This window comes from Acomys minous (genome assembly GCF_964271855.1).
Source record: "Acomys minous genome assembly, chromosome: 8".
Lineage (NCBI taxonomy): Eukaryota > Metazoa > Chordata > Mammalia > Rodentia > Muridae > Acomys > Acomys minous.
In genome coordinates, this window is record NC_140489.1 from 2,044,288 (window position 1) to 2,057,958 (window position 13,671).

General features: G+C 46.6%; 1 protein-coding gene across 2 annotated transcripts in view; it reads right to left on the reverse strand.

Moving 5' to 3' along the window:
- Positions 1-13,671, reverse strand: part of RAPGEF5 (Rap guanine nucleotide exchange factor 5) — a 226,426-nt gene that overhangs the window by 19,732 nt on the left and 193,023 nt on the right. For both annotated transcript variants that reach the window (XM_084791559.1, XM_084791558.1), the window contains 3 exons: positions 12,622-12,744; positions 10,857-11,035; positions 1,328-1,418 (listed from right to left, as the gene is read on the reverse strand). In XM_084791559.1, the coding sequence (XP_084647685.1) occupies positions 1,328-1,418; positions 10,857-11,035; positions 12,622-12,744 (393 nt within the window). The remainder of the gene's footprint in view (positions 1-1,327; positions 1,419-10,856; positions 11,036-12,621; positions 12,745-13,671) is intronic.

Below are 13,671 nucleotides of genomic sequence, written 5' to 3' on the forward strand. Positions count from 1 at the left end.
GGGTTAAGTCCTTGTAACAGGGACCATCTTAAACCCCCTCCTTTTCTTTATTCCACAACAGGATGACCACTTTCCTTTGACTCTGAGAACCTGTGGTCACCCTGCGGGCCGCACCTGCTGGGAAGCCCAGCCTCCCCTCCCAGCAAAGCCCCCTGCCCAGGCTCCTCAGCTGCAGAACGCTTCCGCCCCTGTTTCTCCCAGGGCCTTTTATCACACAGCACTCTGTCCTGGGCATTTGTTTTCTGTGTGGCAGCCGTGGTGCTCTCTGTGGTAACACAGCAGGCAGTCAATATGCAGATTCAGCTTTGTAAATGTAATTCAATTACTTCTGCAAATCAAAGTTTCTTCTGAGATTTAATTCAAATTCCACTCTGTGAAGACCCTCCGCTCTCCTCTGTCATCCTGGCTCTAATCAGCCTGGTAGGTCTCCCGTTGCCTTTAATCTTTAATTCTTGGCCCATCTTGTTTGCCTGACCAGAACAGGCAACCCTTTCATGTCTCTTTGTTGTTGTTGTTGTTGGACCCCCTTGGAGGGTAGCATGAACCCTGCCCCCTGGGTCGCCCGGTGCACTCACTGGGCACAGCTCCTGACTCAGAGAATTTATAGGGAGAATGGCACAGTCAGTGACAGGGAACAGGAGAGGCCAAGGACACCACAGTGGACCACAAAGGGTACCAGGCAGAAGGATGCTGCTGATGACGTGGGCATTAGAGGGACAGAGTGGAGGAGGGCAGAGGTGGGTCTCCCAGACTGGCTTCCTGAATCTCCTAACTAACCCAAACCCTCCACCATCTTACAGGGGCAGACCTAGAATTTAGGAGGCCTTGTGCCTTCTATAAATATAGAAATGTCCTCTTTATGAAAATTAGAATGCACAATCACTTGCGCAGTTCACCCATGTGAGCATCCAAGGTGGAGGCCCTGAACCTTGGCGTCACCCCTGTGTCACCCTCTCACTCAGGTCAGTACCCTGTTTGTCTCTGTGCGCACTTTGCTTCATATCACAGGACAGACTGGAAAATGACTAGCCAGCTTGGAGTTAGAGCTACCTTCAGAGAGTGCAGGAGGGTGAAGAGAAATGTAAAACATTTAGTTAAAAAAACAAAAAACAAAAAACACTTTTTCGTATATATTAGAGAGCCACATTAAAGACTGTGTGAGAGGCCATTTGCTAAAAATGGTCCCTATCACCCTGTCACAGTCCCACTAAAAGTACCTTTAGTGGAGCAGAATTCGTCTCATTTACTGATTTCTAACACAAGCTTTCCCGAGGAGTGTTTCATTTTACCCCACACCCATGCCCCAGCTCCCAGCGGAAAGGCTCACCTCCCAGGTCTGTGACAGCCGGCTGACCGAAGCAGTGTTGAGGCCCATCACGATGGCAAAGAAAGAGTTTAGGTTCTGCTGGGCTTTGCAGCTATGGATAAAGGAGAGCAGAGGAGACTGAGAAAACATTTCTTCAAACAGTGGGCAATCGCCGGCAAGGCCCCTCACACCTGCCACTGTCCATGGAGAGAAGGATGGTTGCCCCAGCTGTTTCTGGCGCTGAAGAAAGGATGTCTAACTCCCAGGGTCCTTGCTGCCTCCAAGAAAAGCGTCTGACATGCAGGAGCTCCCCCTGTCCCCCTGTTTGCTCACAGCTAAGGTGATTGTGCTCTGAAATACCCACTTCTCTGTAGCCACAAGGCTGTTCCTGCAGCCTCCTCAGCTTTTCCTGTATCTGGCCGACTGGTCCCTCTCACATCACAGGTCTAAGTTCTCTCATTCATTTTGATATGTCATTCTTTGCTAACAACAAAGTGGACACCACACTCCATCCATCCATCCGTCCATCCATCCATCCGCCCATCCACCCATCTATCTATCCACCCATCCATCCATCCATCTATCCACCCATCCATCCACCCATCCATCCATCCACCCATCCGTCCATCCATCCATCCGCCCATCCATCCATCCACCCATCCATCCGTCCGTCCATCCATCCATCCATCCGTCCGTCCATCCACCCATCCATCATCCATCCATCCGTCCATCCATCCATCCGTCCATCCATCCACCCACCCATCCATCCACCCATCCATCATTCCATCCATCTATCCACCCATCCATCCATCCATCCATCCACCCACCCATCCATCCATCCACCCATCCATCCGTCTGTCCGTCCATCCATCCATCCATCATCCATCTATCATTAATCATCTATCTATCAATCCACTTATCAATCATATCATCTATCAGTCTGAGTATATGGCACATATTATGGGATAGCAGTCCACATTTCTGACTCATAAAGGTAAGAAAATAAAATGAAGGGCTTTTGCAGTCTCTGCACTAGGGCTGGGGACAGCAGATTTAGAAGTCCGAGAAGGTCACCTTCCGCTACAAGGAGAGTTGAGGGCCAGCCTGGAGATGCACGAGACTTCACCTCCTTAAAAAAAGATGTTTCATGATTGTTTTAGTTTTTCTAGTTGTAGCCTTTGCTAGTTTCGACTCTTACTGCACAAATGCTGCAGTAGATATCTTTGTTATGAAACTTTTCACATATTTGTGATTTATTTTTCCATTAGTACAAATGATGGTACAAAACATGAAAAGTGTTTTTGCTTTTTGTTTGTTTGGTTTTGTTTGTTTTGAGACAGATCAGCCCAGGCTGCACTGAACCTGTTATACAGCTCGGAAGACTGGCCTCAGCTTCCATTCCCACTGTGTCTGCCAGCCCAAAGTTCTGTTGTATGCTAAGCGTCTTCCCAAGCTGTGATGTTCTGGTGGCACTAGAGTGAATAAGAACATACAGCTCAGAAGCAAGGAAACGGCTTAGGCTGTGCTCTGGCAGGCCCTGCCAGCCTTGTGGACCAGACACTGCTCCAAGTCTGGAAGGAAGTTTACTCCCCACGAAGAGAGGAGCTGGGGGGGGGGGCGGGGACGGGGCACTGCTGCCTCCCACCACAACTGAGGAGCTGTGGGGGGCGGGACACTGCTGCCTCCCTCCACACCAGGAGCTGTGGGGGGCGGGACACTGCTGCCTCCCTCCACACCTGAGCAGAAAGTACCCGAGGAAGCCCAGCAGCCACGTCACCACCAAACCTCCTCAGCTATGGCTGGTCCCCAAGTCTGGCCACTTTCAGTGCAGCCTACGGTTCCTATACCCAGGCATGACGCCCTCAAACTCAGTGCTGATCCTTCCTCTGGCCTCAGTCAACTCCCCCTCCCATGGGCCTTGCTTTGTACAGTCCAGCAACACACTGAACGCAAGGTGTCCCCTCTCTATGACGGCCTCTGAGAGCCTGCTGCCTAAGGCTTGGTACTGATTCTTCCAGCGTTCTACGCTGTAGACAGATCACACTATCCAGAAAAGGCTTGAATTAACTTCATCTCTCGAAAATGTTTTGAGACAGCAGCTCCTCTGCTGGGGCTCGAGTCAGTGAGGATGTCCCGTGACGGAGGACATCTCCTACCCAAGTCCTCACACACAAAGAAGGCCTTACAGGTTAGTACCACCATCAGGGAGGAAGCTCGCCGACGCTGGATTATAAGCCTGCTGGAGTATAAGCCTGCTGAGGGCCTACTCATTTCTGTTTTAATGTGTATATCCAACTGCTTAACGCACAGCAAGCCATGCACAGAGCAAGTGCTGAAGCTGAAAACAAAAACTTTTAGGTAAATGGTTATTATTTTTTTCATGATTAGAAGCCTTTTCAACTCTATGTAGATGATTCACATTTTTGGCTGTTACTTCCTCATATGCCATTTCTTCTGGTCCACATAGCTTTGTTTTAGTCATAAAATTAACACACACACACACACACACACACACACACACACACATACACACCACACATCATCTGACTTTTGTTTTTTAAAAAAGAAATTAAATTAATATAGACACAATTTCTGAATAAGACAAATTGGTTCTGAGCAGAAATTAGATGCCAGTCGGGCCTGGAATCCTTTACCGTGGCTCATTCATTCCGAGATAAGAGCAGGCTGTCTGACAGGCACATCCCTGTCCAGCCACCGCTCCTTTGTCTGTGTTAGGAAATAAAACCCACTCAATCTGCAGAGGTGGGGGATGGGGTGGGGGGGCAGAGAAGGAAGGAAACATGAATATGCAAATCGGATGCCGGAGGCAGGGAACACTTCACAGTTGTGGAAATACCTGCTTTCCTTTGCCTCTTCCTACAGCGTGAGTATAGAGAATTTAACTCCATGTTTCAGTTGGCATTCTGTTCCACGGGCTTAGGACAGAGACCAGAACCATAAATAATTCAGGAGCATGGAGCTAGAAGGAGGAGACATGAGAGTACTTCCTTTCCCCAGAACATGGGGGAGGAGCTGGGTGGCGCCACCTTTATCAGTGGAACCCCGCTGGTGTCCCCTTTCTCCTTCTAACTCACACTGTAGAGACCTTTACACATGCGGCACCTTGGAGAGCATCTTGGAACAACTCTGGCTGAGCTAACAACCAACCAAAGGGGTAGACCGGTTACCTGCTCCTCCACTGAATCACCACAGACCTCTGGCAGCTGCTGCCTTAATCTCTTGCTTCTGGGGTTTTAGAGAACAGGGCGTCTCTTGTCTACTTTCAGGAGAGTTTCCCTAAAGAACATGCTGAGCCCATCAGTCTCTTGGTCAAGGACTCCTTCTGCCAATCAGACTCCCACAGCTTCCTTCTCAGCCCCGCCCCCCATGAGGGCATCATAGCCACAGAAGCTGGCTGCCCTGTTGTAGCCCGTCTTCAGAGGCCTCTCCACGGAAAGCAAAGCGTCAAACTCCATCCCCACACCCCCGAGCTTCAGCTTTGCCTTCTTTCAGGCCGGGACGGACTCAGATCCCAAACCAGGCACTTCCTCCTCCTGTTCTACAGAGCATTTGTACAACTACAGGAGCACCTTCAGCCTGACGCCTGATTTCCCACAAGGCCTCATCCAGACCCACACACAAGCAGGAGCTCGGCACTTCCGGAACAAGCCAGGCTGGCACGCACATTCATCCCTCCACACACCCACAGGTCCCAGAGCTGTAGGATCAGCCAGTTTCAGATCAGGTGCTATGCAGTGACTTAAACACAGCTGCGTCCACACTGAGCTACCGAGGCTCTTTTCTTTGTCCTGGTTCCCTAAGCAAGGCAGTATAAATGAGTTTCCTGCTGAAGGACTAAACTCCCCGGCATCCCCTGAGGAGTACAGAAGTCCTTCCCTGCTGATTTCTAGCCTTGTAAGTGGCCCCTCTTCCCCTGTAGGCATTTCGGCCATCCATACACATGCGCAACAAGATGTCCCCTCACAGTGAATAAACGTGGTCCCATCTACGGTCAGACTGAGCCTCTCTTCTTTCCACCTTCGCTCTCTCTACAGCTGCCTAAATATTCTAACAATGGTACTGAAAACCCAGGACTGGAGACAGGAGCCTGCCAGAAGCTCAGGCCCCAGCAGCTTCCCTCAGACAGCCTTTTCTTTTCACTCTCTCTCTCTGCCCTTTCTCTCTTACCTTAACTGCCTCACACAGTCTGGCCAAAGTGGGAGGCCATGCTGCATTTGACCAGAACACACGTGTAACACAAAAAACCACCGGCACAAGGCTATCAGGGCTTAACTCTGAAGAACTAGTTAGGCTTGGGGTCTCTCTGGAACTCAGCCCACCGGAACTCTCGTAAGGTCTACTCAGATGAAGCCAGTGCCAGAAACTTAGCATTGGCTGTGAGACCCATGACCACTTGTTCAGCCAAAAGCTCTGACAGCTCTACATTGCGGATGTTTCCGAAGAGATGCCAGAAGCCAGCATTTGCTAGAGCGCATTTAATTTGGTTACCATGCTTTACAAATTGTGCCTCTAAGCAAGCAACCTCCTTTAAATAGGACGGTGTTGAGAGTTATGCTCACTGCCGTCAGTATGTGGTGACCTGGAGATTTGTCCACGGACAAAAGGAGCAAAGGGTTGGTGTTAGCTTCTTTGTCAGTTCAGTCTATGTTGCGTGTAATTATTTATTACAGATTCGATACGACTGGCTGCTTTCATATGTTGGTTGAATGTACGGAATGAAAACATAGAGATTTTTTTAAAGGGTTCTGTTAATAGGGTTAATTTTAGAAAACTTTGTAAAGTGGATCATTTACTCTTGGCAAGGCAGACGCTGTCTCTGGGAGTACACTTTTTTAAACTGGAAATTGGAAAGAGCTTCTTTTTTGGAAATACAACTTAGAATTAAGTTGTTTCGTAGACTACAGGTATAACACTTTGATTTTAACAAAAATATATGCCATCATGTTTTCAAATACTAGATATGGTCATTTAAGGCAATAGTGCCAATTTTTAAATTTTTACTTTAATTAAATTGTTTCTAACCAAAAATTTTGTTTTACTTAAGATACTGTTTTTGTTCATTAAATAATAACTGGGATTGTTAATATTTCAAGCAAATATCCAACACATCATAAGTAAATATTCATGAAAGCCAGGACTATCACGGGGACACTCTCTGTTCATCTTCACTCCTTGGATGCTGACTTGGGTGTTGTTTTTTTTCTACAAAGTTTCCAGGTCCTTGTTACTTTATGCAGGAGTCTGAGGTAACAAACAGCTAATTACAGTTACCTTATCCCGCCACAGAGCTCTGGCCCAGCCAGTTGTACAACTGCTTTTAGTTCATGGTCATCTTGACGTAAAAACTTCCTCCTGTGACTTTGTCTTTCAATGTCCCCTACAAAGTTGCACAGCTATTACCAGTGGGTTCTCTGCCAACTGTTAAATTTTATCACAGCCCATGGGATGGACCCTCTTCTGAGGAATTCTAACTGTTGCTCCCCTCACTGCCCTCTCGCCAGCCTTGGAGCAGTTACTGAGAAATCAACTCCCCTGAAAGCAGTGCAGGTGACCTCTAAAAGGGGACTGACAGGCCAAGGGCCACCCAAGCCATCCCTCTTCCTGCCATTCTGGGCACTGTTTGGGGAACTTAGCTGGACTGATGCCTTCTTTGCATCAGCTAACTTCTCTGTCTCACCAGCTCAGACCAGCTTAACACCTTTTAGGACCAGCGCAGCTCCTCCATGGTTGCAGTACTCCACAATTAAAAAGGACTGCATCCGACTGCTGGGACCGACTCCACAATTAAAAAGGACTGCATCCGACTGCTGGGACCGGCTACGTGTCCTCCTCTGCAACAATGTTGCTTCCAAGACAACAAACCCTAACTAGCTTGAAATGGGGGCTAAAGATACATCGACCAGACACAAATTCCTTCTGGTTCTCTGCTCCTCTGGCCTCTCCTGTTAATCTTTCCTCCCTGTTATCCTCACACCTATGTTTTCACTCTGTCTTTTTAGTGTCTTTCTGAATTTGACCGTCCATTCAAACTAAATGGTCCATGCCAGCTCTCCCAACAGCTTTCACCCTCTGACAGCTCCGTTTGCTCCTGACACATCTGCAAAGACCTTTTAGATGTTGCGGAGAGTTACATGTGGCCAAAAGGGGCCTTTAAGCCTTTCACCGCAGACCAGATACAATTCTGACATTAGTCCTCTATTTCCCTCTGTGTCCTTCCTTTGATGCTCTGTAGCTCCCCGATACTTCTCCTAGCTCGTTTTGGTGAAGCAGTCCTGGCAACGAGTCCAGTCACTGTCACCCTGAATCAACTCTATGCTCATTTCCTCTCACTGACCCCCACTTTCTCTCCTGCCTCTGCTCCTCCCTCTCCTTCACCCTTCCCAGGAAACCTCCCAGATTCCCAGAAATATCTCTGCAACCAGATCCTCTGGTTTCGGCTGTCTAATAATTATTTTCCACATCTCTTCAGGAATACAAGGCGATGGCAACTTCCTCATCCATCACAGTGAATCAAGATGAAGAAGACTCTTCCCCTGCTCCAAGACCAGTAGAGCATCTCTTTAGTGGACCCAGCTGTAACACCGGTGCCCTGCATTACTGCATCCTCTCTGAGTCAGTAAGTCCTGCGGAAGGACTACACCTCCCAGCTTCCCTTGCGGACCATGCAAGTCACTTCTGCTCCTTTGAGGGGCTGTATCCCATTTTCCCCTGTAGGCATTTAGACCACCGATATACTTGAGCATCAAGACTCTGCCTCACCTGTAAATAACTCTGGTCCTGCCTAAGGTGAGATCAATCCTGTCTTTCTTTCTCTATAGCTGGTTTTTAAAATAATGTGACAATACAAGTAGTTGACAGCATCACATGGCATTGTGTAGCGAACATACCTAGGAGGATTTCAGGAGGAGAGAGGATGTGTGCCTGTTGCACAGGAGCTCTGCCCTATGCCATACGAGGGACCTGGACACCCAAGGGTTTTGAAATACAAAGACATGCTGAATCTTATTCCATGCAGACATCAAGAAACACCTGTCCTTGAAAACTGTCTGTTGGGGGCTGGAGAGATGGCTCAGCGGTTAAGAGCACTGACTGCTCTTCCAGAGGTCATGAGTTCAATTCCCAGCAACCACATGGTAGCTCACAACCATATATAATGTGATCTGATGCCCTCCTTAGGCCTGCAGGTGTACATGCAGGCAGAACTCTGTATACATAATAGTAAATAAATACATCTTAAAAAAAAAAAAGAAAACTGTTGTAAAAACTACTTCAAAAGACAAAGGAGAATGAAATGTGACACCTGGGAGGAAACAACAACAACCAAAAATAACAACAACAAAAAACCCCACAACACTGGGGGAGATTTTGATTTATGCTGCTTTCCTATATGGGAAAGCTGTGCAAAAAATACTTTATATTTATTTATAATGCATCCTATGTGCATGTTCAGCACATGTGTGCGCATCTTCTGTTGTCTGGAGGCCACAGGGTTTTTTTTTTTAATGGATAAGTGCCTTATTTTATTTGTCTTTATATTCTTGAGATAAGGTCTCACTTTGGAGATCAGGCCAGCTTTGAACTCAGAGATCCACCTGCCTCTGCCTAGAGAGTTCTGCTATTAGTAGTGTCCCACCATACCCAGGTCCATCTTTTTTTTTTTTTTTTAAGATGAGGATTCTCCCTAAACCTGGAGCTTATCAGTTAGGGTAAATTTGGTAGCAGAGTCCAGGACTCTCCTGCCTCTGCCCCAGGGCCACACCTGCCTCTTACACCGCCCTAGGGATCCAGACCCAGACATACACTTGCATGAGGACTCTCCTTACTGACCATCACCCAAGCTACACTCTTTTTTTTTTTTAATTTTTTAAAAGATTTATTTATTACATATACAATGTTCTGCCTGCATGTACACCTGAAGGTCAGAAGAGGGACCAGAACTCATAGATGGTTGTGAGCCACCATGTGGTTGCTGGGAATTGAACTCAGGACCTCTGGAAGAGCAGGTGGTGCTCTTAACCTCTGAGCCATCTCTCCAGCCCCCCAAGCTACACTCTTACTCCAGGAGAGGTCCCCAGTGAGGTATAAGACTTCATTCTCAACAGTTCCTACATCTCTCTTAATTGTCATGTTCTGTACAGTCTCCCAGTGACACTGATCCATCACAGCCCCTGTCCTTTGCAAATGAATGTTGCTCAGCCAGTGAAGGATTCCTATACAAATAGGTAAGTTTGATAACTATAATGAAAGAAAACTTTAAAAGGTGAAACATGTGCATATGCATGGGGAAGTCTTGGTCCTGCACATGTAAGTCGGGAATGGCCTGTAGGAAGAAGCTTTGACCCACATTCTTGAAGAATGATGGCAATCGAATGGGTATGCGGAGCCATTCCTGACAGGGTCAACCGCATGAACTCAAGGCTGAAGCATGCACTGCATGGGAGACATGCTCAGAGTGGCTGAGCATGGGATGCACCCAGAGGGCGAGGCCACAGTCTTACAACTGACAGGTCTGCAAAAGCTCAAGCACCAAGTGTCAGGAGCCACGAGGATCCTCCAATGCCCCTGAGTGTCCATGAGACCCTAAACACACACACACACACACACACACACACACACACACACACACACACCATCAGGATCCTCCAATGCCCCTGAGTGTCCATGAGACCCTAAACACACACACGCACACACACACACACACACACATATACACACAGCATCAGGATCCTCCAATGCCCGAGTGTTCATGAGACCCTAAACACACACACACACACACACACACACACACACACACACACCACATACATATACACATAGCATCAGGATCCTCCAATGCCCGAGTGTTCATGAGACCCTAAACAAACACACACACACACACACACACACACACACACACACACACAGCATCAGGATCCGCCAATGCCCGAGTGTTCATGAGACCCTAAACACACACACACACACACACACACACACACACACACACACACAGCATCAGGATCCTCCAATGCCCCTGAGTGTCCATGAGACCCTAAACGCACACACGCACACACGCACACACACATAGCATCAGGATCCTCCTGACTGTCCATTACACACACACACACACAAACACACACACACACACACACACACACACACACACACAGCATCTTCTCTCATTTCTCTAGCCCACTGCAGTGCCATCAGCCATATTGTACAAGTGCTTATTTATAGCTTCTAAGCAGAAAGATCAGTGCTTCGGCTTGGTATTTTGACCTTTACTTTAAGATATGAAAGCTTCAAATGCAAAGACATAAATATTAAAAAAAAAACACCAGACCTTTTAAGGATTTGGTCACTTAACTCAGCATTACATTTTTATATCCTAACCCTTCTTATCTTTATAAGGGATGGTGATGATGATGATGGTGATGATGAGGACGGTTGTTGTTTTTGGTGGTGGTGAGGATGGCGATGATAATAAAAACCCACACCACCACATTTTCTCAAGGAGATAAGAGAAATGCCCCTTTCACCACTAGAAACCTACTGAGCCGCAATCTTGATGAACTTTTTCACCAGCTGCACACGCTTGCCCAGCTGGCTGCAGAGCAGGATCTCGGTGGCCACCCAGAGCTGCACCTCGTTGCACCTCTGGAGCAGAAGGCTGAGGTTCGCCGTGTGCTCCCCGCTGCCCTGTCTGCTGAACGTGAAGTAGATCAGCTCTTGCTGAAAGAAACATGGTTATTTTTAGCCCAACTTAAACTGGTACAAAATCCAACCACTTTAAGAGCCATTTCAAGAGGCCACTCCCATAGTCTTAGTGTGTTAACCCAAAATACAGCAGATAACTATGTAGCAGATTTAAACTACTTTATCCTTAGTTTCTATGATACTTTGTTCAATGCTGTTTACCTAGGGAATCTTATACAATTTTTTTTTCAGAATATAAGGAAGACATCCTGGTACAAAATCTGGACCATTCTAAAGTTTAAACCACAGGACTTTTAAAACGAACCCCTAAAGGTGGCAACTGATGACACCAATATTTGCACCACACACCAGAGCGAATGGAGAAAGAAATATTATGGTGGTCCCAGGACCACCCAAACACTGATAAAGTTCAGATTCCTGGACCTCCTCCGTCATTTCTTCTTAGTGGCCTATCCTCGGAGACTAGGTCTCACCACAGTGCCCAGGCTGATGTTGAACATGTGGCCTCAGCAATGCCCAAGTCTTAGCCTTCCAAGTAAAGAAGACCACAGGTGGGTGCACAGTGCCCCAGCCGGTGCTGGTGACTCTCTGCTCTCTGAGAAGTGGTGTTATAAAGACGTTATAAGATCACAACCAGAAATGAAATGGAGATCAAGGGCAGAGCGCAAAAGCTCACAGTGTGCTCACAGACAAAGCAAACAGAGATTCGTTTTTAACTGACTGCATATGTCCTACAGGAGCCGGCACTTTGACATCGTCCCACTTGCCTGACACTTCTGAAGAGGCAAGCCATCTAGCCTGAGTGAGCTCACAATATGCTCAAACGAGCTTATGCTGAAATGTTTTGATGAGAAAATGTAACAGATATGGTGGAAGAAAAGGCTACTGGGTCCCTAATTATCAGCCATGACTTTCCCTCCAGAAGGAAAGGCCGTTCCAGAAAGAAGGGTTCCTCCACATGCAAGATAGACGCACCACATGGCTACAGCCCTGTGGTGTTTTTAGTTCCCAGTCCCTGAAAGCATTGCTACCACCAAGCAGTCAGGAACACTTCCCTCCTAGCATGGAATTTATAAACATTACAATCTGTCCCCAGGAGAGACGTCCACACAACACAAAAATGTAAAATGTATAAGTTAGTATTTGAAGATTTATAGCACATTTTAAAATTTGTGAAATATTCTTAGGTAAAAGGATATATGTATATGTATATATGTATATACATATGTATAGAGAGAAATGGAAATCTTAACACCAAAGGTAAAACCACTCTTCAATCTCACTATAGCATCACATATTGGTATAAATCTATGAGATCACATCCCCACAAAGCATATACTTCCCTATAGGTATCTATACATATAAACCCTAAGTGTCCACACTTACCTCACATGGAGCACATAACTGGACAGGGGCAGAGCGAGCACGGCACATAGTCTAACTTCCCCAGCACAGGGCCAACTTTCAGTCCATTTTAACCCTCCGGACAGCTTCAGACTGCACTTTCCTAGCATAACTATATCACCGCACGGGTGTCTTTAGAGCACTAAGCTAAAAGTTAAAGCGACATCAGCTCACTCATCTTTTTGCTCCCCGCTTACCTCGTGGATTGAATTGAACAGACTCCAATCAAAACTCATTAATTCCAGGGCAAGGTCCCAAGTGTTCATCCCCAAAATCCTTATCGACCTTTGCTGTGATTCCTCATTTTCTGCAAAAGGGTTCTAAACGGACAGACGGAAGCAAAAGGGTCTTTAGTTATTCCCGAATGTTTCACAGTGAATTGGCTGCCTGTCAGAAGGCTCTAGAAACTCAGATTAGAAAAGTAATCTTTTCTGAGCGCACTTAATATTTTCCCTGCTCTGTTCACCTCCAGTGAGTTACAGCCAATTTAGGAAACAGCCCTGAACGAAAGAATATGATCAATGGCACTTCACCCGGTGAGCGCCCCTCCCCTTCACCCGGTGAGCGCCCCTCCCCCTCCCCTTCACCCGGTGAGCCGCCCCTCCCCCTCCCCCTCAGCCCAGACACATCCACGCACCCACAAATCTGATTATGAAACACAGCCCTGACAGACAGCATAATGAAAGTGAAAGCCCTGGAATCACTTTGGCTTCTGGTAAGAATTAATGTGCCAGGAGGGTTAGTATAAAAACAAACAAAAGAAATGTCATAGAGCACTCCAGTAAAGACAGACATGGTTTGCACAGGAAACGTGCCTTACCAGCCTCGTCCCAGACACACGTTTACAAATTTTATTACAATGCCCTTGGAACGTGAAAAGAATAACATGAAATAAAAATAAAAGCTATTTTATTTAGAGCCCATGTGGCTAGTATAGTCTATGTAACAACTATTTTTTTTTGTTTGGTTTTGTTTGGTTTTGTTTTTTCCTCAAGGAGTCGGGCTGAAGTTGTTAACAGTACTTCCTTTAAAATCTGTCATAAGATGATTAAATTGCTAATGCAGCCTTAAGTCTATCATCACATTTGAAGCTATTAAATAAAGTTTTGTGTTTTCTCTAAAATAAGTGGTATTTTCTAATTAAAACACATCTTCTCATTCAAGAGCTTAAAGTCGAAGAGATAGTGATTTGAAAAGTTAAAATAATGGGAATTAGGCGATCCTACCATCCATGAGACAGCCGGGGG